The sequence below is a fragment of the Calidris pugnax genome, unplaced genomic scaffold (assembly GCF_001431845.1).
Source record: "Calidris pugnax isolate Ruff unplaced genomic scaffold, ASM143184v1 scaffold349, whole genome shotgun sequence".
Lineage (NCBI taxonomy): Eukaryota > Metazoa > Chordata > Aves > Charadriiformes > Scolopacidae > Calidris > Calidris pugnax.
The window spans coordinates 178,378-201,461 of record NW_015091088.1 but is presented as its reverse complement, the minus strand read 5'-3'; the positions used below and the strand labels follow the sequence as shown (position 1 = coordinate 201,461).

Sequence of the window (23,084 nt, the reverse complement as noted above, 5' to 3'; positions counted from 1 at the left end):
GCAGTAATGTTAAGGAGACTGAGTCAATTTTCGGTGCTGTTTTTCTGTGTTTTGTGATGTGCTCTGTGGACTTGATCCTCTGAGGAGAGCTGTTGCTTTTGGGGGGGCTGATGCTCCACAACACTCACGTAAACAATTTTTCCTTCACAATTACCCGGAGGCTGTAATTCCATGATATGCCACCTTCGTTAGCAAAAGCAGAAGAAATGCCTTTGTGTTCTTTTTATTCTCTCCACCTACGGCTTCCACAAATTCAGGGGGCTGTGGTGTGAACCAGGTGAGTGAGATAATTTAGCTTAAAAGCAACATTTGCCATTAGAAAGGAGGGAAAGGATTTGAAAGGGAGACAGGATCATTATAAACTGGATTATAATCCGAGTTTTTCCAATGGCCTCGTGACTGCCAGCGGAATAGAGCCAGTGACAGACTGTGAGGTGGAATCTCCTTAAACCAGCCCTGTCACCGGAGACTGGCTATCACGCAGCTAACAGCGTGAAAGATGCATCTATTATCAAACCTGCCTTGACAGGATACAAAGCCTACAAAATAAATTCATTGTCTAGTGTGTACATAAAGAATCTGCCACCTGTCTACAAACAAAACTCTTAGGTTTGGATAGACTGATTTTTATTCAGTGGGTGGGCACTGCTAAGGGGAAGAAATGCCCGCTCGTATCACAGCCAAAGGATACGGTATTTATCACTGTTGTCTGAAAAAGGCAGTGATGTTTCCTTATTCCCACTTCACCGTTCTTGTAGTGCGTATTTCTCTTTCAAAAAATACGGTATCAGCACCAGAGTGTGTTGCTGCTAATCGCTCAATTGCAGACTCCCGTGCCCCTCTCTCCCCATTTTTTTTTAAATAACTTTTTCTGGACTTCACATGAGAACTGAAAAAGACATCTGAAAAAAACCTTAAAACCATTTTCTGCTTTTTCAGTTTACCTTAATATCAAGAATGCTTTGGTATTTGTGAAATGCTATTTCTGATATGTCCCACTTGAAAGAATTCAAAACCGGGAGTGATGAGATATGTTTTCCTTTGAAAGCAACCCCTAGCGTTTGCAACCAATCAATTCAGCCAAGCTTCTTCATTTAATGGCAAAGTTTATTCATTTTTTAACAATTAAAAGACAAAACATTTAAAATTTGCAGTTCAAAACATGCACATTCACCAAATGCCAAATGACATGTAACACTGCATAGAACTGAATGTGTTACTGAAAGAGAAGAACTATTTATAAAACACAGTGCATTTAACATCCAGTTAAAACTAAACCTGAGAAACTACCATAAACACCGAGTCAAAAAGTCTTCATTCATGCAGCTTCATAATTTCCACGACAGTTTCAGCAGTAATGGCTTAGTGGAGCTGTAAAACCTCACTTTACCTTGAATGCAAATTTTGCTGTTACAGACTGACCACTTTCTGCAGCGGTTCACGCATATTAAACACTGAAAATCTTAATGAAAAATTACATCAAAGTAGAAAAACAATATTAAATGCATTTATGGCTTCTATTCTACAATAAAGAAACACCATAAAATATGATTTAAAAAAAAAAAAAACAACAACCAAACAAAACAGAACTTGTTCTGGTCACAGCTTTGCAATTACAAATCAGTCTCTACACAGAAATGCTTTCATGGAAGTTAAAGTATCACCTCTCCGAAGCGCCCGACTTTGCACATCCCCACTCGGATGAGCAGTCCTTGTCCTCACAAACAGTCCGGCTGAAGCCAACGCAAGGAACAGTTTGCATAAGCAGGGACCAGGTTTGGAATGCTAAAATATTCCTTTGTTTAATAAAGATCTATTGGTTAACAGCGAGGAAACTGGGGGAGCAAGGGCTGGGGGGGTTGGTGGGTGGGAGGGGAAGGAGAAACTCATTTGTTGAGTTTTGTTACCAGTGAAAACATCCAGCGCCAAGAAAGTTGAACTGACAAACTCATTTGCGTACGTAGCGATAGCTTCTCCATATATTATGAGCAGACTTTTAACGAAGGCATTAAAAAACAGGGAACAGCAATCACCATGCGTTGCCTTGGAACACTTAGAAATATTGCCTCATGCAGACAGAATGATAAATTCATCAGAACCACAAGTGCTTTTACACAATACACAAGAAAAAAAGGGAAAAAACTTCGCTTTAAATTTAACACGTATCCCAAATTACTTATCATTCAAGATGGGTTTAAATGTAACCCAAGAGGTCTTAGGACACCTGACGCGCATCTTTGTAACACGGTGAATTTTATGGATGCATGTGGACATATAGGAATCTTCAGCTATCTCTTAGCGTTTCAAAATATTTTATTTATCATTTTATACAAATAGAATGATGACTAAGTATAAATCTGTTGAAACTGCTTTGCAAAAATAAGTGTAAAATTAGGAAATGGCAAGAAAAAATTCCAAATACAAATTATCAATAGGTTTGTTAAAATTTGTTTCCTGTAACTTAACTCTTTTGAATCATTTATATATATGTATATATTTAAAAATAATCAAGCAACAGTATTCATATAAGATATCTGATTTCTAAGTGGCACTGTTTCCACTTTTTGATGGAAATTTTTAATACTAACTTGCAATTGTCATGCAGTGCACATATAGCAGGCAGAAAAGTCCATGTGAGTTCTGTATTTGATACAAATTTGAATTTTCAAACAGTAAGACCAGAGGTATTGTTATGAGAATTTGTACCTAAACTGTTTTTTTCTTTAAACAATCATCTGCATGATCCCCTTATTTTAACAAAGATATGATGTACTAACAGGATGGTCATAGATTATATTACTGTGTACTCAACATGAAAATAAAGTGCATATTGTATACTTGACCTGATGTAAAAATGGGCACATATAAGTTAAGATGATCTTACATTTTAAAACGGAATTGTATGAGCAATCAAAAAACATAGTCAGAATTGCCACACTGTCTTTTTCACTATTTCCAAAAAGTGGCATCTTCTAAAAAATTAGAGACAGGAATAAAACGCATCAGAAGTAATAAAAGCAAAAAATGCACTTTGTGAAATACTACTTCAAATTCTGTAAAGACGTAAGGATGAAACGCTGTGATAAGACTATCTTAAAAACCTTAAATTACAGTGTAAATTTGCAACCTTTAAGCTGTTTCAGTTGCTTTCTTCCTTTCTAAGATAGTTAAACTGGGGATATACTGTGTGTTATTTTCCAAACTCTATTACAATGGTGAGACAATTTTATTTCATAGGAGGAATAAGAGCTCGTGTAAATTTCTCATTGTAAATATTTTACAATGTATTCTAGTCCTCATGACCTTTTCTGCAAAATCGGCAATTAAACGATTTAGAACCGAAAAAACCCAATAATAATAAAAAATTTACCCGCAGAGTATATGTATACATTGAGTCATTTTATGTGAGTTAAGTACACTGAAAGATTGTAAAGGACCAACAGTGTCATGGTTAATTTCAGAAATGTTTTGAAGTTGGTCATTGTCCCTCGGACGACAGAAAATAGGGATCCCCATTTTAGGAAAGGGGCATGGCCCCAAATTTTTTCTTGCTTTAGGTCAAGTGATTTGGCCCTCCCATATTGATCCATCTATTTATCTATGCCTGAAATGGCTTTTCTGAAGGCAGTTCTTGTCTGCATGACTGACTGGCAGCACTGTTTCTAGTGGGATACGTTCCCTTTGTCCCCGTGTCTTCTGTTTTCTGTTTAAAGATCACTCCGGGAAGGCGAGAGGAAGACACTGCATTACATGCATATGAAATGCAGACTGCCAGCCCATTGACGCGCCTTCCTAAATATGTACTTTCATACAGTGCCTTTTGTTGGGCTTCCCATGTGTATTTATAAGTTTCTCCTGGAACGAAGCGTAAGAAACTTGGATAGTGCAATAAAGTTACTTGTTAAGTGTTTAGCTAGATAAAAGGCGCGGTAAAGTCAGCCTTTAGTAAGTATAGGACTAATAAAGAAGGGCATCGAAAAGATGGGATTGGATGACTTGTTACTTTTAAGTTGAAAGTGGATGATCTGGAGAGCAAAGAGGAAATTCTTAATTTAACAGAGCATTGGGGATGTTGTTGTTCTGCCTTTCCGTCAGTTGTTCTCCATTCAAAGGAAAAAACAATAATAATCATTTCTATGTAATGCACAGAAATTTAATTAAAAACTGCTACTATAGAAAAATGTATTTGAAATGTAATTGTGGTGGCTTTTAAACTCAGAATTAAACATGCACCAAAAAGCTACAAGATTTAACTAAATTCTGAAGTTAAAGTAGCTTTTCTTATTTTGAAACGTGATAACTTGATGTTTGTCGGGTAGTAAGCTGGGAAATACCACGTATAACTACTAAAAAAGGTACCACAATGCTCTCATTTAACACCTCCCCTTTTTTTTTTTCTCTTAAACCAGGTGTGTGTCTCTTTCTGCAGTCACTTCCCCTCCATTCTTCGTTAAAGGTGAGAGGATATAGGCATTCTGCACGACCAGTAAGTTGTAAAGAGGCTGCTGCAATGTATTTCACACCTTTATAGGAAGTGGCTTTAGTGCAAATAAAACAGTACATACCACAGACTAGCGAAGGGCATGCTTTGCTCTCTCTTCAAATGTATGCATTTCAAATAATTTTAGTATAAAAATGTTCAAAATTTAATTAATTTCTTAAAATAAGTTAAAACAAACTTTCTTTTTGAACCTACAGTACAAGCACATACAACTAAGCATTGCAAAAATAATTAAAGTTTGTCAAAGGGAAGTAAGGCAGAGCAATTTTTAAAAATTGAAGAAAGTAATACGTGTACTCAATTTTATAAGGTGGCAGCCGTTTTCAACATATGCAATACAAATGAAAATAAGGGAAAAGCTTGTATAAGGCCAAAGGTGCAAAGACTTGCAGTTTTGAAAGCAAATGCCGTAAAGGCCGCTCAAATTAGACTCGCTCTACTGTAAATGTTTCTCCTCAAGTGTGGAGACGCAGGCATGCAGTACTGAGATCAGGACCAGAGTCAATTTCCTTTCAAATTATTTCTAACAACAGAAAACATTTATGGAACTTCTTTGGCAAACGTTTTTAGCTTAGTTTGACACAAACGTCTATAAACATCTTGACTCAAAATCTTTTTCAAAGAAGGTGAATTAACACCATTAAGATACTATTTTTTTTTTTAGCACTTGTTGAAATCAAAGGCTTGTTATCAATTGTATTTAAATATATTTAACACTTAAAAACCTTCACAGATGCTAATGGTCTGTCAATGTAAAGTACGTTTAGCGATCTGACCATTGCCTTCTGAGTATATGACCAGTATTGATTCAACTTCAGTGTAAAATAAGCAAGCTGGCAAGATACAAGGTAAATTCCAATCTGTTTACAAAGGCTAAGCAAATACTCGTTAAAAAATTTAGAGATGGTGTGTTACAGTATAATTGCACAGTGCTTATGTCTACTGAATACACAAATCCAAACTGTATGGTACAAGACCGTCATAGATCTTTAAATCTCTGATAACTGGGCATTGGATGCAGGTCCCAGCAAAGATCTAGTAGTCCGTCTCACAAAAGTAACTAATAAGGCCTAAATCTCCAGCTGTGTCCCTTCACCATTCATCTGGCCTTTGTTTTGTGGTATCGTAAGCTCTTATTACTTCAGACTGGGAAACTATTCCATTTTCATCTTGAGAGAAGGCGTAGCCATCTGCAGATATAAAACAAAATAGAAGCCAATTAAGTTTTGACCAGATTGTTAAGTTGTTTTTATTAAAGCTTTTAACAAAAAAACGAAGGTCAATAGGGGGGAATAAATGTCTTTTTCTTACATAATTTTACAACTATAAAATAGCAGAAAGAACTTTGTGCAGTATCTTAGGAATGAAGAGAAACCTACCAACAGGCAAAGAAGATGGTCTACTGCATTTAGGATACTATGTCTTTACTATAAACAAATGCAGTGAAAGGTAGAATTTTAATTCTGTGTTACCAATGGGTATTAGTTTTAATTTGTCAGTGAAAACTTACGAAGCAAGTTTTGCTGCAGAGAGTCAGAGCGATACAAGTTCACATGGTTCTTCTTAAATACGTTCTTCAGTAGTTGGGCTCTTTCAGTTAAGCTAGAAAGAAAGTGGACATGTGTGAAAAATATTTACTTACTCATCCCTTTATCTTTGAGTCCATTAAATGAGAATTAATTATTAACTGAAAAGTGTCCATTCTCCTTTTTATTTTTAAATTGTGCCTGAAATAATTACTACGAAGATGTGTGATAAGAAGATTACTAAGTGTGCGCGAAGGCAGATTATGAAGCCCAGATCCCTGATAATGTCTCTACTAGCCCCAGTACAGGCAAAATATCTGTTTGAAGCACTGTTGTGTTCTGACAATGCAAATAAATGAATAATATCGTGAACATTTGAGCACGACTCCTTTAGAAACATGTGGTGTAAAGAGAAGTCACTGGCTTCCTTGACATAGCGTGGCCAGATTAGTGCCAGGCTGAACTACAGTCTTTCTTTTTTTTACATAACAAAGTGCTCTCGGCCTCAACTGACACAGGACCCCAAAGAGATGGGAAAAGGAGGAGGGAAAGTCACATCCGTGGCCACCAGCTGCGTGTACAAAATCATACTGCTTCCATGAAAAGTGTTCTAGCAAGGTGTGTTCCCCCAGTGTTTTTCTGGAGATCATACACAAATAACAGACTATTTTTATTACTAGAGATTGGTCACTTCACCCCATCTACGTCCTTCCCAGCAGTACCCAGTCTGTTGTGTTATGTGGTTATTGTGCTTTGATGTGATCCAAGCAACTCCATTTCAGCCCAACTAGAAAACAGGAATATTAAACAGTTTTTAAACTGAGACTCAAGCATCAGCTGAATGCTGCAACCTCTAGTGAATGTGTCAGGCTTCCTCACCGTGCATCTTTCTTACATTCAAAGTTCTCTCAAATAGGACCCTATGTTACTAAATAAATAATGAAAGACTAGCCATAGCTCAGAAAACTTTCAGAATCTGACAAATTTAATAACATTTTAAAGATGTTCAAGGGACTATATTAAAAAAAAAAACTCCCCAAAACCGTTCAATTTCTTCATCTGAATTTGATATTCACTGTGAATTAGAGCCTGTGTTTCAGAGAAATACCAACCTACCACATAAACTTTTCCAGTGCTGAAAAATCCAGCCCATCCCAACATGAACTGGTCTAAAAATTATTTCACTTAGAAAGTATCTTATGTTTAGCCTGAGTATATAGTGATGTTTTTTTTTTTTTGTTATAGCTTTGCTAGATTATCAAAGTTGTCTCCTGTGTAAGGACGTAGGAAGTAGAACAGATTCATATACCTGCATTACTGAGTTCTGATTAGTCAAATTACTTTTTAATATTATTGTCAATTAGCTCAACAGACTTACCTTCCCAGGCTACTGACCACACTAAGTGGTGCAAGGAATGGAATTAGATTGCTTCCCTTACTAGATTAGCATTCAAACCATCACATTAGAAATGTTCATTCGTTCTTCAGTGAGTATACACTTCTTATCTGTGAAGCTGGACCATTGTCTTAAGCTGAAGACACTAATAGTCTGTCTCCTCTCTGTGTTCCCCTCCAGTCCCATGGTTAAAGCACATACCAGAAGGTGAGACCTGGGCCCTTCCAAGTTGGAAGAGGGAAATAAACCAATTATTCCCACACCCGCAGAGGAATTCTAACTGCAAAATCTACAGGGTAAGGGGACAGGGAGTGGAAACTGTTTCTGTGGCAACGTTTTGACTGAAAAGATGGAATAAAACTTCCTTGTAATAAAGTTATTAGGTACCAGTTCCAGGAAAGCAGCTGGCATCTGCTGACTGAACCAAGAATGGAGAGGTTGGAATACTGAGACACACCTTACTCTCGGTGTTTTCATCAGGTAGCTCTTTGGAGATTTGTTTGTTTGTTTTTTAGTATTTTTTTTTGGTCCTAGTTGCTCTTCTAGGCTGTGTAGGAGCCTTATTTTTTAGTTCAGAGCTACAAACTGTTAAGTGACAAGATCAATAAAAAATTAGGGACTGAGGTTTAAACCACAGGGATATACAGAGTGAATACGTATCTTCATGTAAGATGGCAGGTCAAAGAGGTGGAAGGCCATGCAAATACTTAGGTACAGTTATCAGCTGTATCTCCTTTGCAGTATGTCTGAGAAACCCTTCTTTCAAGTTCAAAGCAGCAAATTTATGTTATTGTCTAATAAAAACCTATTTTATTAAAAACACAGCAGGTCTGTTCTAGGATTTTTGGTACCATCCCTTTTCTTTGCTCGTGTTTCAGAATGAAATGTTCAGACAGCTCAAATGCTAAGCACTGAAAATGCTGCCTTAAGTTTTACAGGAACACGAAGTAAGCACATTTCTTAGTTTATGTATAATGAAGTTTCCACTGCACAGATCTGATTGCTGGTACAGAAAATACAAATAAAGTAAGAAATACCTTTGGGAAAAGAAAACTGCTTCCAGCTATTCAGGTATTAAATTCTGCTCTATTTCTATACTCAAAAAAATATTGCAGGGGCTTTATTAGGAATCACTCTGTTGCCATTCAAAAGCGCATTTAAAAATCTACATGCAAAGTCAAGAAAACGTGGTTTCATAATTATCCAATAGTAAATCATAGCAACTAAATGCCTATGCTCATTATGTGTACCAATATGGACAAGCAGAATATTAACTATTTTTGAACATGATATGTATATATTGACATTATTTTCTGTACTTCATTTATAAAAAAAGTTTATAATTAATTGATCTTGCATGAAAAGCACTACAACTTAAGAATAGGACACTCCTTACCAATTAAACTACTGGCTTTGCAATGGTAACTATTTAATCCAGGCTTCTGCAACTTAGGAGACTAAAAAAAGGTTTGCAATAGTTCAATCAAATTTCTGAAGATGCAAGCAAGTCAGTTCATCAGACTGTTTGTCTAACAAAGAATACTTTCTCCATAAAGGGTGAAGTTTTGGCTCTTTAGCTGAATTAAGATATAAATTTTTAAAAAATCATGGAGGGAATAAATCCTTAAGAGATACCAAGATGTCTAACATCCACTGATTTGTACGTTAGGTGGATGCTTGTATACTTTCAAGAACACAGTTCTAAAACCAACTTTGTGGAGAAGGAATGGATCTAAGAAAGACATTCTGGCAGGTAACTAAACCACCTTCATGAAGCCCTCCTAACAACTTAATTATGGGATAAAAATATATTTGTAAAACCAGTGGTGAAAACACCAAGTTCCTCTTACTTAAGTAAGAAAGGACTTGGAAGACATTCTGTAGGAAGAGTGTACTGCCTAGACAACTGAAGTCAAAGTAGCTGAATTTGGGAATAAAAGAAGTCTTGGGAATGCAAGTATGGAACACTAAAAAGGTACACTACCTTCCTTTCTTCTACATCCACAAGATGTGCCCTTTTAGCACTAGCTAGTACTAATGTCTGCTTTCTTTTCTGTAATTCAGTCTTTTAGAAGTTTTGCTCTTTGCAAAAGAGCACACAGCATAGATTGCTTCTAGCTCAAAACTCAGCACATTGATACATGAGTTGGTTAATTTTGAGGAAGATCTTGCCCTGAAGCTGCCTGAATGAGCACTGCCACCAGACAGAGGCATCCGTAACAATCAATTTATATCGCATTTAAAGCACCGTTGGATCTTGCAGTGATGAGGAAAAGTATACTCAATGCAGGAATTGTCATCAACTAGGGGATTCCACAGTACTTCCAGTAAGAAGCTGTTGCTACAAAGACAGCATATAGAGCCTGATGGGAGACACTATAAGGTATGTGCTCCTACATTGCCCACCGCACGTAGGTGTTCCACAAGTGTTGGGATGAGCTTCCAGGCCTAGCAGTACCTCCCCTGGTATTTGTCTATGGTACCAGGGAACATGAACAACACTAGAAACAAAACACTCTTGTGAAAATAGTTTCTAGGAAAAGAAAGGAAAAGTAAGAGCAAACATACGAGCTGGATAATCCACCCATTAGAAATGGTGGTCGTCACCTTGGTATCCAATATAATCTGGCCTCAACCTGGTAAATCCTAGTAAGCTGATTCCCACAGAACTGGAGGAGGGATACAGTAATATTGAAGGATAAAGGAAACTTAAGCATCTTTATGAACAAAAGGCACTTCCTGAAAATTGAACCTAGAATAAAATAAGTGGCTGTTTGTGTTTTCTGGTCTCTTTCCATGCATACCTCAGCAGGAAAAGCGCCTTCTTGGCTAAGGCCTTTGCCATGAAGATACTAAAAAGCCAGCAGTCCAAAGGAAAGAAAGAACAGGAAAATCAAGTATCAAGAGTTTCAGCTTCTTTTTTTTTTTGACTTCACAGAACTCATGAAAATGAAGACAAGGAAAGAAAGCTGTAGCTCAGCCAAATGGCACTAATGAATTGGAAGGGGGAAGAATGGGGCTTTGTCATCTCATACACACGTTCAGCAAGCCCTTCCTACAAGCTGAGCTAGGGTTGAAAAGTCTCAAGTACTTTAGTGAGCACACACCTTTACACTGAGTTTACCCATAGAAATTATCCAAACGTTCAGTTTTACTTCCTCCCTTTTCAAATTACCTGCCTGACCCATGAAGGAGGACATAACAAGGGAATTCTTGTTGAGTCTTAGTTTATCCTATATGAGGTAAGAAATAATTTTGTCAAATTTATTTCTCTGGACTCACATTATCTAGAAAGCCAGCTTGTTCTATTCGATTTCAGCAAATCCTAGACAGATTTTGCTGTTTTCCCCTATGCCACTAAGAAGGTTTTAAAAAGTTATTTATATTTCTTGTATTGTGCATAGGCTCAATTTTAACTATGGTAGTAAGAAGTGCAGGTTTAAAATCACTTTGTATTAATTGTTAACACAGTCCGAAGCTACAGAATTAAAATCGTACCTCAAGTTTGTTCTATACATAATAACTAGAAACATCAAATAGCTACAAAGAAACACATCAGTTACAGACCTTGGTAAAACCTACATCGAAGCATACGAAAAAACCTATGGGGCTCAGTAGACCTGAAACCTCTTTACAGATGCCTTTTGTTTGCATGCATTTTGAAAAATAACCTTTTGTCTTTGATACATGTATAAGGCTGAAAATATTAAGCTTTTTTTATGACAATGACTGACAGATTTTTCAGAGTTTTACAGTACCTCTTGCCATGCACAACTGCCCCAGGATCTTCAGACTTTGCTTCCAACTCCTGAACTTCATCTACCAGTGTCTTAAAAGTAGCTCTCTTTACTCTGTAAGAAATATAAAATACTGCCAGATTTACTCTTCTTGAAAGTAAAAGAACAGATTGTTTTAACGCTTACATAAACATTCAATTTACAAATCCACTTTCCCAGATGACTTAAAATTAAGCTATACAAGAAGAAATATTATAAAGCAAGTCTGAATAATATATTTTATCAGCTGTTCTTGCAAATTAGAAACAACAAATATTTATTAAAAAATCATGACAATTATTGAAACATTTTAAATACTAGTAACACTTGTTATAAAGTTTGTCAAAAACAAACAAGGTAAAAAGTAATTTTATATAATCACCAGAGATGATCATCATTTACTTTTCTTATATTAGTAATTAGAACACACATATAAAAGTCAGTACTTTCCCCTGTAAACCTCATGGTTTCTGTACTCACACTTTGTACACTACATCAAAAAGTAAAGCTGTCATAGGAATACACAGAAGTCCCATCCAAAACACTCCAGAGCTGAACAGCATAGCTGCCTGGAGGGAAAAAAAGCACAAAATGTGATGATGTTATGACAAGAACTAGCGAAAAAGGCTTAGAAATATCAATTACTTGGTTAAGGGTATCAAAAGCAAATTTAAATGAACCATTCTAGACTCTCTAATGTGAAATAAAACTTCAATTCCTTTCTAAAATCCCCTGAGTCGCTATAGAAATTCACTCGATAGCAAGTGCTAATTCATGTTAAGAAGCTGGTAGAGAGACCACACTGCTTAGCTCTTTGAGAGGGGGAATCTACCCCTCCACAACCCCGCTCCATCCCACTATGCCGACTGTAGACATTTCCATTAAAATCAGATTTATTGAAAATCTATCCCTCCCACCAACACAATCTTTGTCGATACCTTATGAGCACAATTTGTTACTTGCCATCAACCCTAACAGGATATAATGGTTCCTGACCCTTTACAGGGATATTGGACACTGTTACAATCATTTTGCGATATAACTTGGATCAGAGTTCTCTCCAGCAGAACTCACTGCACCACAGTTCCCACACTGCCACAGAACTGATTAAAAATGAGAACTAAGAAAACGACTAATTACATAATTATGGAAGTACGCAACACATTGTTAAATGAAAATCTAACACATTAACTCAAGGTGAAGTATTTGCAAAACAGATCATTGATTTTAGCTGCATGTTTGCTTCTTTATACACTGCTTTATATTAATACATAGGCATTTCTTCTGTTCATAACTGAACTTGGTCTGTAAACACACTAAGAAGCCAAAACAAACATCATAATGTATGGACATTAAAGGAAAAAAACACTTTAATCTACCCTTATAATTCATGCCCAAGTATCGACATCAATAATATTATGGATGCAAAGAGTATGATAAAAACGTAATGAAACATATTACTGAAAGATTGTTTTGCAGTCAGTATAAAAATTACCTTTGTAATGTAATTAGATTGCAGAGAGATTGAAAGTAACTGCTACACAACGATACCCTTTCAAATCCTTTGCTTCATTACTTGAAGACTAATTCCTTTCAAAGGTTAGACCTCAGTACGTAACTAAAATAAACAAGCTGAAATTTTCCTAATATTAATTACCAGACAAATGCAAGTAGCTGCAGCAGCTAAAGTCTAATTTCTGAATGTGTATATACGAACATTTTGGATTATACTCGACATGTTCATATGTAAAAACAAAAAGTGAATTGTTTTCAGAAAAAAATACCTCATTCTCTTATAGGTAAAAAGTTCTATTTACCTTGTTTTCTTATCCAGATTCCTGCTGACACTGATTCTTTGGAAACCATCAGAATGCATTTGAACTGAAAATTTGGTAAACTTTCCACAGCTATGTTAAAAGGATACAGATACTGCCCTGAGATTCCACTAATTATTTCTGCCAACAGCTGTCAGCAAAGGTGTAAACACTGAGCAATTCTGAACACTGAGGTTCAAAATAAAACAATTCACATTTTCAACGGAGAAATAAAAAAGAAAATCTCATATCAGGAAGTGGAGAAAACGTATTAGCACGCTCACTTCATAAGCAAAACATGACTTTTGACATACTTGATGAAATGCTTATTTCCTAAAACAGCAGCTAATAGGAAATGTCCATCACAACAATTTGCAAGACTTTGTATAATTAAGAAGCAATTAGAGAGACCAAGTTTCCTAAAAAGCAAGAAAAAGCATAAAAAATACAACTTGAAGTAATTACAACTCTTAATACCTACTATTAACAACATTTTTAAATTTATATGAACATAGCAAAGAGCTGAGCTTGCGTTCGCCACCCTGTATTAAATGTTTGCTGGTGAAACAGCAAAAGTGATAATGTAGGTCTTAGGATGTTAATTCTGACCATTGTAATGCTAACTATGAATGAAGGAACAACTGGCGCCTACTATTCAGTCCATCCAGCCTTTGGCTTTACAAATGAACAACATGAATTGAGGAAAAAAAAAAAAGTTTTTCTGCGTCATATTTGAAAGCCTGTCAGATTTTTTTTTTTTTCTTTTACAGAGTTAATCCAAACCTAAAAGATTTAAAGCCGACATTCGCATTAAAGACAGAGGGCCTCTTTGTATTTTTTGGACGAAGAGGGGAAAAAATAAAATCCCACAGAGGTATTTCCTTCCTTTCTGTACAAGAACGCTCCCCCCTCACTCTGTAGAAAACATTTTTGTCTCTAACTTTTCACATCTCTCTACACATAGGCAGGTCATCTGGGAAATGGCAAACCAACCCTTTTCAGACAATGGCACTAACAGGAGCAGCCTGTTCTGGGGACGGACTCTGGCTGCCTCTGTTCGTGGTTTACAAATTGTTCCTAATGTGAGAGATTTGTGGTCTATGCCAAGTTTTCCCCCTTTAGGCCTTGTGAAACCAAATGGAATCTGCCACAAAAGTGGCTCCCAGGGGAATTCAGAAGTAATCCAAAATGAGAGCTGGGAAGCCTAGTTTATTGTAGGATTTACAAATCCTGCAGGGAGGATAAATCATTTTAGATAGTAAGCCTGTGGAGCTCATGCTCAATACGAGGACTTGCTGAAGTGAATTAACATTGCTTATTAAGTGCATTGTACAGATTTTTATATAAGTTCTTATTTTTAAAAAAAGAAAGAAAATGCTGCCCTTTCATGGCTTAGTGGCAGATTAGAAATCCCGGCTGCAAAACATTTTTAATGCACTGATGAAGATGTACCATTAGGAAATCACATGCCAAAATGAACACAAAATGTTCCCTCTTTCTTCACTATGAAATATTCTACCGAAACAGCTAACTCAGATTTTAAAAAGCCTTCTGAAAGTAAAGAAAGAAAGAAAGATTAAAAGAACAGTAAAATTCTTGCTGTAGAAAAGCTTATGAAAACCATTTTCAGTTTATCTATTTCAGGTATCATCTATGTAAGTGTCCTCTCCTTATAAACTCCAGAACTATTAAAATAATACCTCCTCAACTCCATCAAACCAACTACAGTTTCTCCTCTCAACAGCCTACAGAGATAACTTCATTGGTTTTAGATATCTGCATGCGTTTGCCTTCATGCATGCCAAAGCACTTACTGTTGTAATATTAAAACAGATTTGCATCTAATTCCCAGTGCAGCAAAGTTCCAACAAGTGGGTTCTCGGAATGCCTCTAGTCTTTCTTGGCTATTTCGAGTTTAAAAAACATCTCATAGGTCCTATTAATTAAGAACTACGTAGAAACTCTGCTTGTTAGGTTTATCAAAAACGGAGTCTCTCCATTTTCTCCGAATAAATTCAAAAGAAAACAAAGCCTTACGGGTACACAACACACAGTACAAGGCACTGAAACAGAGGGAGCACCGGGCAGTCAGGAAGCAGGTAACTGTGGATATCTGCAGGCAGGATCTAGAAGTTCTTATTGAACAAATCTATGAGATGAGAAAAATGAGTAAGGAACTAAGTAACGTCTTCCCTTTTCCCTAGTTCCTCTTGTTTTCTTCAGGTAAGGGTACTACTAATCCATTGCAAGATCACTGACTTCCTCACTGCACGTGGAATGCATCCCACAGAGGCACAATTAAGATTCTGGTTTTAATTACATAAAGGCAAATAATAAATATTATCAATAATAAAAACATACATAAAAAACCTCACAAACACAGACATGTACTATAAATTCTCAAGTTCCACAAAGTACTCCTATGGTGACATATAATAGACGAATTAATGAAGTCAGACAGAGCAATACAGAGAATTAACTGAGACTCAGATCTCCTCCTACAGATCTGTCCTTAGCTCAGTCCCTTGTTCCCGTGAATATTTTAATATTCTAAGTATCCATCGGAACAAACATCTTGCCTTTTCCTAAAAGGTAAAAAAAAAAGCCAGCACATTGTCTCTTCTGATCTGGTAAATATTTGATTATTCCACACAAAGTGAAAGAGCAGAAGACACAGTTCTCTGTTCAATCACCCCTTCAGCAGAAAGCATTACCCTGAAAGTTGCAAAGCAGAGAGAAACTTAAATCTCCCTTTTGTGTAATATTCATTCTGGGTTCACCCAGAGTGTTGTTCTAGTATTTAACTGTTGGATAAATGGATATTTTAAAAAAACATAGGTGATAAGGGTCTAACTGCTGGAGGTAGTTCAGGTTTATGAGTCATCAGATTAGCGCTTATCTCTAACCACAGTAAGGCATCTGAGCCCCAAAAGGGATGAAATGCAACACTGCACCTTATTACACGTTTTTCTGACTAGCTTAGAGCAGTCACTCATTTTCACATTGTCAATTAAGTCCATAGGCATTTAACGCCTTCCTTGCATTTTATGAAAGCCTAGGTTACCTCAATAGGTATTTCACATTTGGAAAAAAAAAAACCCAAGCAAACCAGCAATAAATCATGGTGCCAGGAATACCGCTTACGAAGAGAAATTACCAGTTGCTATCTCTGTTGACTTTAGACAGAAACAGCGATGAAAGTGCTTTCAAAGATAAAAAGCAAGAAAAGAGTAAAGAAAAAAAACCTCACAATAAATACAAATACCTGGAAGTTTCCTCAAAAAGCTGGAAGGGAAAACGATACACGAACAAAAAAAGCTTCCCGAAGAATTAGGAAGCGAAGCAGGTTCTGTTAGCAAGTATTTTATTTCTCTGAAGACCCAGAATTTTGGATAGTATTAATCCAGATTGGCAATAAACAGTGAAGCAGGAAAAAATTTTAAAAAAATCAAAAAAATTACTGGCTAACTCAGCATAACTGCCCAGATATTAGCCACTGAAGAATGGCTGTCTTCCACAAGTTTTGCAATAATGAAGTGAAAATTGAGAGACTTCGGTATTTGTTTACCATACAGGGCTCAAGGAAATTTTTACAAATCCAGATTGTCAACTGAGTTATTTGGCAAGTTCCCTTAAAAGCACTGCACAGTACTCCTCTTCAGAGAACTTAAGGAGAATCATTACTTTTCAAATTTTAGGTACATTATTTATAACTCCCCTTGCTAATATTGAGGGAAAGTACCATAGCAATTTCCTTAAATATATAACCATTTAAATTTATTTATTGTGCTGTATTCTGCAAAAGTTATTAAAGTAACACTTGTCTGATTTTAAAAACGGAAGAGACAAGTATCCATTTATAGCATCTTTTACAGCTGGAGGGACAACACAGCAAGGCGTAAGCCAGATGATCCTCACAGAGAAGGTGTTGATGGATGGGCTGGATGAATGGACAGCGAGGTGGACTGAAAACTGGCTGAACGGCCAGATCCAGAGGGTGGTGATCAGTGGCACAAAGTCTCGGTGGAGGCCAGTAACTAACAGCACACCCCAAGGGTCAATACCGCTAAAACAAATTCCTGCCTCTCAGATCAGACTTCAGACAGACATCTCCACAGATAAGACCTGTTCACTAGAGACTGAAGTATCTGGACAGCCAGCTTTTGTAAAAAATTGGGTGGGTGGTTATTTTTTTTTGGTGTGTAAAAACAATTTCAGGGGATTAAAGGATGTGTATCTAGTATTTTAACAAGCACAATTCCATGTAAGCAGGTTATGAGGAATAATACAAAGGGAAGCAATATTTAAGAAACTAATACTGATATAGTATATTCTAATACAACTTTCCTACATGCTGCAGCTAATCATCCAACAAGGAATATTATTGTTTTTAACAAAGATTCTGCAAACCTCAATCAAATGATCTAAAATTCTGTAAAATACATGCTTGTTCCTTAACTTCAATTTCCGTCAGTAGTTTTATAGATCCCCTGGGTCAGACAGAGCAGAAACAGATGGTGCTCTGGAGAACTTTACCATGCATTATCTACAGTACCACAATAAATTAAAAAGTTCTGCAGATACTGAACTTTTGGTTTTAATCCCAGTGTCATACTTCTTATTCCAGTAAGTGTTATAATTTTAAGCTAAGTTATTAATCAGGTAGGTGCATAAAAAAACTGCGTAACAACTCAGAGCACACAAGAGTAACAAACCCAAAAGAGCTAGGAGTTGTACTAGTATGAAATATACAACTGTTTGGCGTATTTTTCCCACTTCTCCAATTTGGTTTTCATCTCAAATCACAACCATATTTATTCAAGAAAGAGATAACCATACCAGCCTAGAGATGTAACTATTTTATAATTTTAAAAATCAATCTACTTTTTTAACATGGCATTAAAAAGAAAAGTAGCCTTTTGAATTGAAAGGACAGAAGCATTAATGGAAAAGTTTGAGCAGCTTTATAGTCTACTGACACATGAATGGTAGCTACTCTTACTAGGGTGATATGTTACAGAAACTTCATTAGTTAATGCAATTATTGCAAGAGAACTACACAAATATAAAAACCAGATAATTTAATCACAGCATCATTTCTTTCTTTCAAGTGGGTATAATACACGATATGACAAAACATGGACAACAGGAAATATCTCCTGCTAATTCACTGGATCACAGATTTAAAATGCATTTTGTTCAGCATCACAAAGTCTCAAAGAAAAAAAAATGTCTACAATGTAAATACCTCATCAAATATGAAGAGACTTGGCATTTACTTTTAGATATTTATAAAAACTACACGTGGTTTAAACTGAGAAAATAATATAATTTGTTTTTTAAAAAAATTGAAGTATACTTCACTTACTCTCTTTGTTAATGTTACATATAGAAGTATTAACTTTATTTATATTAATGTAGCAGAGAAAGGTCTGCAATAAAAATATTCTTCTAGTCTGTAGTGGCACCTTTTTTGAAATTAAATGGAGCTCGTTTCCTGTAACGGGTCAAACCAGCTGTCCTGTGGTATTACCCACTTCTCCACAATAGTGTTAAATCTAACCAAAAATCACATATAAGAAGTATTTTTTTTTTCTTTCTTACGCATCTATACTTTAAAGCACAACCTTAACAGGTAAAATATTAAGAAAATAACCTGTAAAACTGATTGTTCAGATGCTTCCACACTTGACAATGCTGTCAATAAACACAGGAATAAACATTACTGCAGATAAACATTATACTGTAATATAGACTATGTGGCGATTGCAAAGTTGTTATAAAATCACTGAAAATTTTTGAAATGTTTTCCTTATTTCTCTCTCACACATTGTGCTTCAAGTTCCTTCCAACAGAAATCATGTTTTGCTACCACTACCAAAACCGTCCTGGTAGAAAAGGTATTTTAACACTCTGGAATAAGCAAATAAAATGTGAATTCCTAGTATTTTAAGATCTCTAAGCCTAGAAGAAAATATTCCTAATTCTTAGAATAAAGTCAAGAAGAAAATTTTTTAAATGAATGAGTCTAAAGTATAAGCAAAAATAGTAACTTCAGTGTAATTAATGATAAAAATTGTAAGTCTTGTTTCAGACTACTAAAAGACTCATAACTTAAAGCTGATCTGCTGCAGTAACTGAACTAGCCATGGATACTATATAGTTAACTACCTAGGTTATCACCCCTTTTTTATCACATATGCTTCTTCAGTTTTACAGCCTATTTTTCCATTTTCTTCTGCTTCATAAATCCCATTGCTTCTCTCACATTTTCCATCCATTTTTCGTTCTAGCCTGTGTCTGCAGAAAGACAATGGTGAACTGACAGTTTTCATCTGAACATCATCAATCAGGGAAAATGAATGAAGTTTTCTTCACTAGGGATGGTTTTTTTTTTTTTTAAACTGGAATAGAAACTGTTTTAAGGTTGACAATACGTAACTGGTTTCTTGTTCGAATGTTGATTCTAAGGTTTTGTCAGAATTTTACTGAAGAAACATGTTTCAACTGCTATCACCCAGATGCTTGTTCCCAATCTCTGAACAGATACGGGCTCCTCTGCTTATGTGAGCCAGAAGTCACACCTTTCAACTCTTCTGGTGCACTACCTACTTGGCAGCCTAGTTACCACTATTGATAGGATGTAGGAGTCCTGTAACATGGAGAGCCATCTAGTTCCCATGCTGTGAGGAGCAGTACTGTACAGGTGGGAGGAGTTGGTCCAGTGTGGAAGTAGCAACCTTGAAAGACCAGAAAACAAAGGTCTTGATGCCAGAAGTGCCTCAGCAGAAAGAAAAATACGCTTGATTGTAGTATTAGGAACATGTCGAAGAAGGTGGTGGTGGTCGGGTGGTAGTGGCCCTAGATATTGAACAAAACAGCTGGCCCTCTGTCAGAAAGTCATTATTTTTCATCTAATTGTATTTTGTTTTAGAGCACAGCATTCTGCAATCTTTCCTTCTGTATTATGAGCATACAGCAACACACATGTAAAAGCCAACTTAGTTATCTTCTCTACAGTTGGAATGATACACAAAATGATAGAAACAAAATTAATTAGTGTAAAAAGTAAAACTTGCAAAAATAAGTGACATACTTGTTTCTTTGTTCAGTAAGTTAGTGGGTGATGCTTTGATACTAAAAGATGAACACAAACCAACAGTTCTTATGATTTAACTTTGGGTTGCTGGCTTCAGCGCAAGAGTTTTAAAATATTTAGATGAAATCTTTCCTCTGCATCCAAAGAATGAGTTTTCCATCGGCTCCATATGCTTTTTCTCTCCCCTTCAAGACCATTAGTATTTTATTTTCTTGGAATAGAACCAGCAATAGGCGGCAAGGATCTTATTATTCTCGTGACATGAATACAAAGAAGTTCGACTGAACTCTTATTGGAGTGTTTAAGTAGGTTCTCTTCTGTCTAAAAAAAGCCATGAAACAGACGTTTGTAGAAGACAGGTATCATTATCTTGTTAGAACTGAATGGTTGGATGAATATTTCACCAAGAATACTGACTGGTAAGACTATAAACCTACTAATGTAGAACTATTGTTACCAGCTCTAAGGAGCTGAAAGAGAATACATTTAAACTTTGTAAGAATTGTAGTTGGTAAAATCTCCTTATAATTCTACAGTTTATTAAAAGGGGGGCATTTTTAATGAACACATTTGGAAAAAAACCCAACCCTGAAAAACCCCCTTCAGCATAATTTATCAGATCAGGCCAAGGCAAAACAGACAAAAAGCTACAGACGTAGAGGTCAGCTTTTGACCTGTTCATTTAATTTCTGCCAAGTGTACTTGGATGAAGTTTTCAAGTCTGACTTGCACATTTGAAGAAATCAGACAAGGAGTATTTGCACAGGCAAACAGAGATGTCCATATGGATTTGTTTCTATCACGCCACAATCTTTTCCACAGTTAAATTTGTGAATCTTTTAGTTCGAACACTTACGGAAGGCCTGGACTTGCTTCTGAGAAACCCAGTGAATCCTGCCCTGCCAGAGACCACCCGGTCAGTGAAGGGGCTTCCAGAAGAGCACACAAAAATCCTGCTTCCAATCTCAGCTGCAGTATTCATCGACAGGACTTTTCACCACACAGAGTACAGTTCAAAAAGTTAGACTGGAGCTTTTAAAATTAGCTCTGATGGTCTATGAGATGTTCAGAAGACTTTATTCTGATGTTACAGACTTCTAACTGTATTCTTAGAAAGGAAACAAAACCAAAACTGACCTCACCCAACAACACCTCCCCAAATCACTGCATGCACCTACACATATCTAAAGCTGCTATATACACACAGATGCATAAACAAACACACTAACAAAATAAGACTGTCCATTTCAAGTGTAGATACAGTTTTATCACAATTAATGAATTTGGGTTCGTAAGTCAGACTACTTTGGTGTCACATTGAATTCAAACTGCAAGAGTACTTGCTTTTGTTGACAGCTACATCTCTTTACAAACAACTTTTTTTTCCAAGTTTGTAGGAATTATATTCCCTTCAAAAACATTTTTTTCTCACAATAACTTCAGAGACTGAAAATGTAATAACACTCAGGTATTTCAGCAGTGAAGTAGCCACCTTTATGTTATACCAAGTATAACACATCTGTTGCTCCCACTGTACTTATTACTGTAGAAGTTCTTATGTCCTAAAGAACAATGTATAAAGTTTTTACAAAATCTCAAAAATCAACAAGTCCCAAACCCATTCTATTGCTTCTATAAAATATGGTCTATATGAAAAAAATGCTAAAGTATGATAGCTTCAATTACTTTAATTTAGCATAATGTACATAATTAATTTTGAGTAGTGGAGGCAAAATGGTAGTGTATAAAATCTACATATATACATGGATAAGAGGTTATAATAGAGAGGAAAATCAGCAAGAAATTATATAATTTTGAATTCATTTTTTTCTTAGTGTGCAAGTATTTAAGTTAATTCCTTGTGCTTTCCATTAAAATGTCATAGTTATATAAATGCCTATTTACTAATTTCCCCATAACTGTTTATATGTAGGAGGTGAGATTTGTGGGTCTGAATTACCTTGAAGTGAAGGAGAGAGATGCACCTCAATTTCCCACTTTCTGCAGGAGTTTTTAAATTGCTGATTTATAGCACTGAGGTGGAGTTAAAGGCACCCACTCTTTTACTGGTGTAAGGCTTGATTTAGCTGATATGCTTTAAGAACCACTGGGAGAGTATCCTTTTGAAACAAGCTGCTATTCTCAGTTTCTGAATCCCCCTGAGACTGCACACTGAACTTCTCAGCTCAGGAGGTACTGACCATGCCCAGAAGCAGCCATTAGTGTACAGGAAATTAATATTAAACTTCAGATGTTTCAGGAACTGAGTGTTTTTGAGTGTTTGGGACTGAAGTCCCAATTTCATCAGCACAGGCAGAAATTAGGCAGCTTTTATGGCTTCAGTCCTATTTGCAATATTCAGAACAGGCTATTTGCAATATTCAGAGTAGGCTTACACAAATGGGATAATAAATGAAAGAGAAAGCAGTACTTACTGTCAAAAGGTCAAAGATAGAGAACAATAATGCATTCCAAGCAGAACATTAACAGAAAAGGAAAAGTTTGCATGACAAGCAGCTGCTCATGCACTGTTATGGCACCTCACATTTTTTGAGGCATTTTACAGTTTCAAATACTTAGCCAATTTGTAAAGTTGAAGAAGAAAAAAAGCCTTAACCAATGCACTACTTGTGCTACCTCATTATAAAAAACCTCCAGACAAATAAGCATAGTAAATCCAAGTTCTGAATTTCTTGAGACTTCTCTTGAGAAAATTAAAACTTAAAGAACTTCAAAGCAGCTTACCTGTCTATTCTTTCTTACTAGACCATATAAACACGGCCTGTTAGTTGAGCTCCATTTTCACACCAGTAAAAATTCATTGTTTTAAATAAACTTGGCTACCACATTGGTATAAAGGAAGCAACCCTCTTATGCACCTCCAGTTAACAGACGGATCCAATAAAGATTAGATCTGTACTAAAGACTGCAAGAATATTCTTTGCATACATTCAAATATTAGTTAAAATATA

At 36.0% G+C, this 23,084-nt stretch overlaps 1 protein-coding gene across 4 annotated transcripts in view; it reads right to left on the bottom strand.

Annotated features, from left to right (window-relative positions):
- Positions 1–1,089: 1,089 nt before the first annotated feature.
- ATP8A1 (ATPase, aminophospholipid transporter (APLT), class I, type 8A, member 1) overlaps positions 1,090–23,084 on the bottom strand; it is a 109,009-nt gene continuing 87,014 nt past the window's right edge. For all 4 annotated transcript variants that reach the window (XM_014957821.1, XM_014957823.1, XM_014957820.1 and 1 more), the window contains 4 exons: positions 11,680–11,768; positions 11,182–11,274; positions 6,012–6,103; positions 1,090–5,691 (listed from right to left, as the gene is read on the bottom strand). In XM_014957821.1, coding sequence (XP_014813307.1) covers positions 5,594–5,691; positions 6,012–6,103; positions 11,182–11,274; positions 11,680–11,768 — 372 coding nt within the window. In that variant the 3' untranslated portion in view covers positions 1,090–5,593. The remainder of the gene's footprint in view (positions 5,692–6,011; positions 6,104–11,181; positions 11,275–11,679; positions 11,769–23,084) is intronic.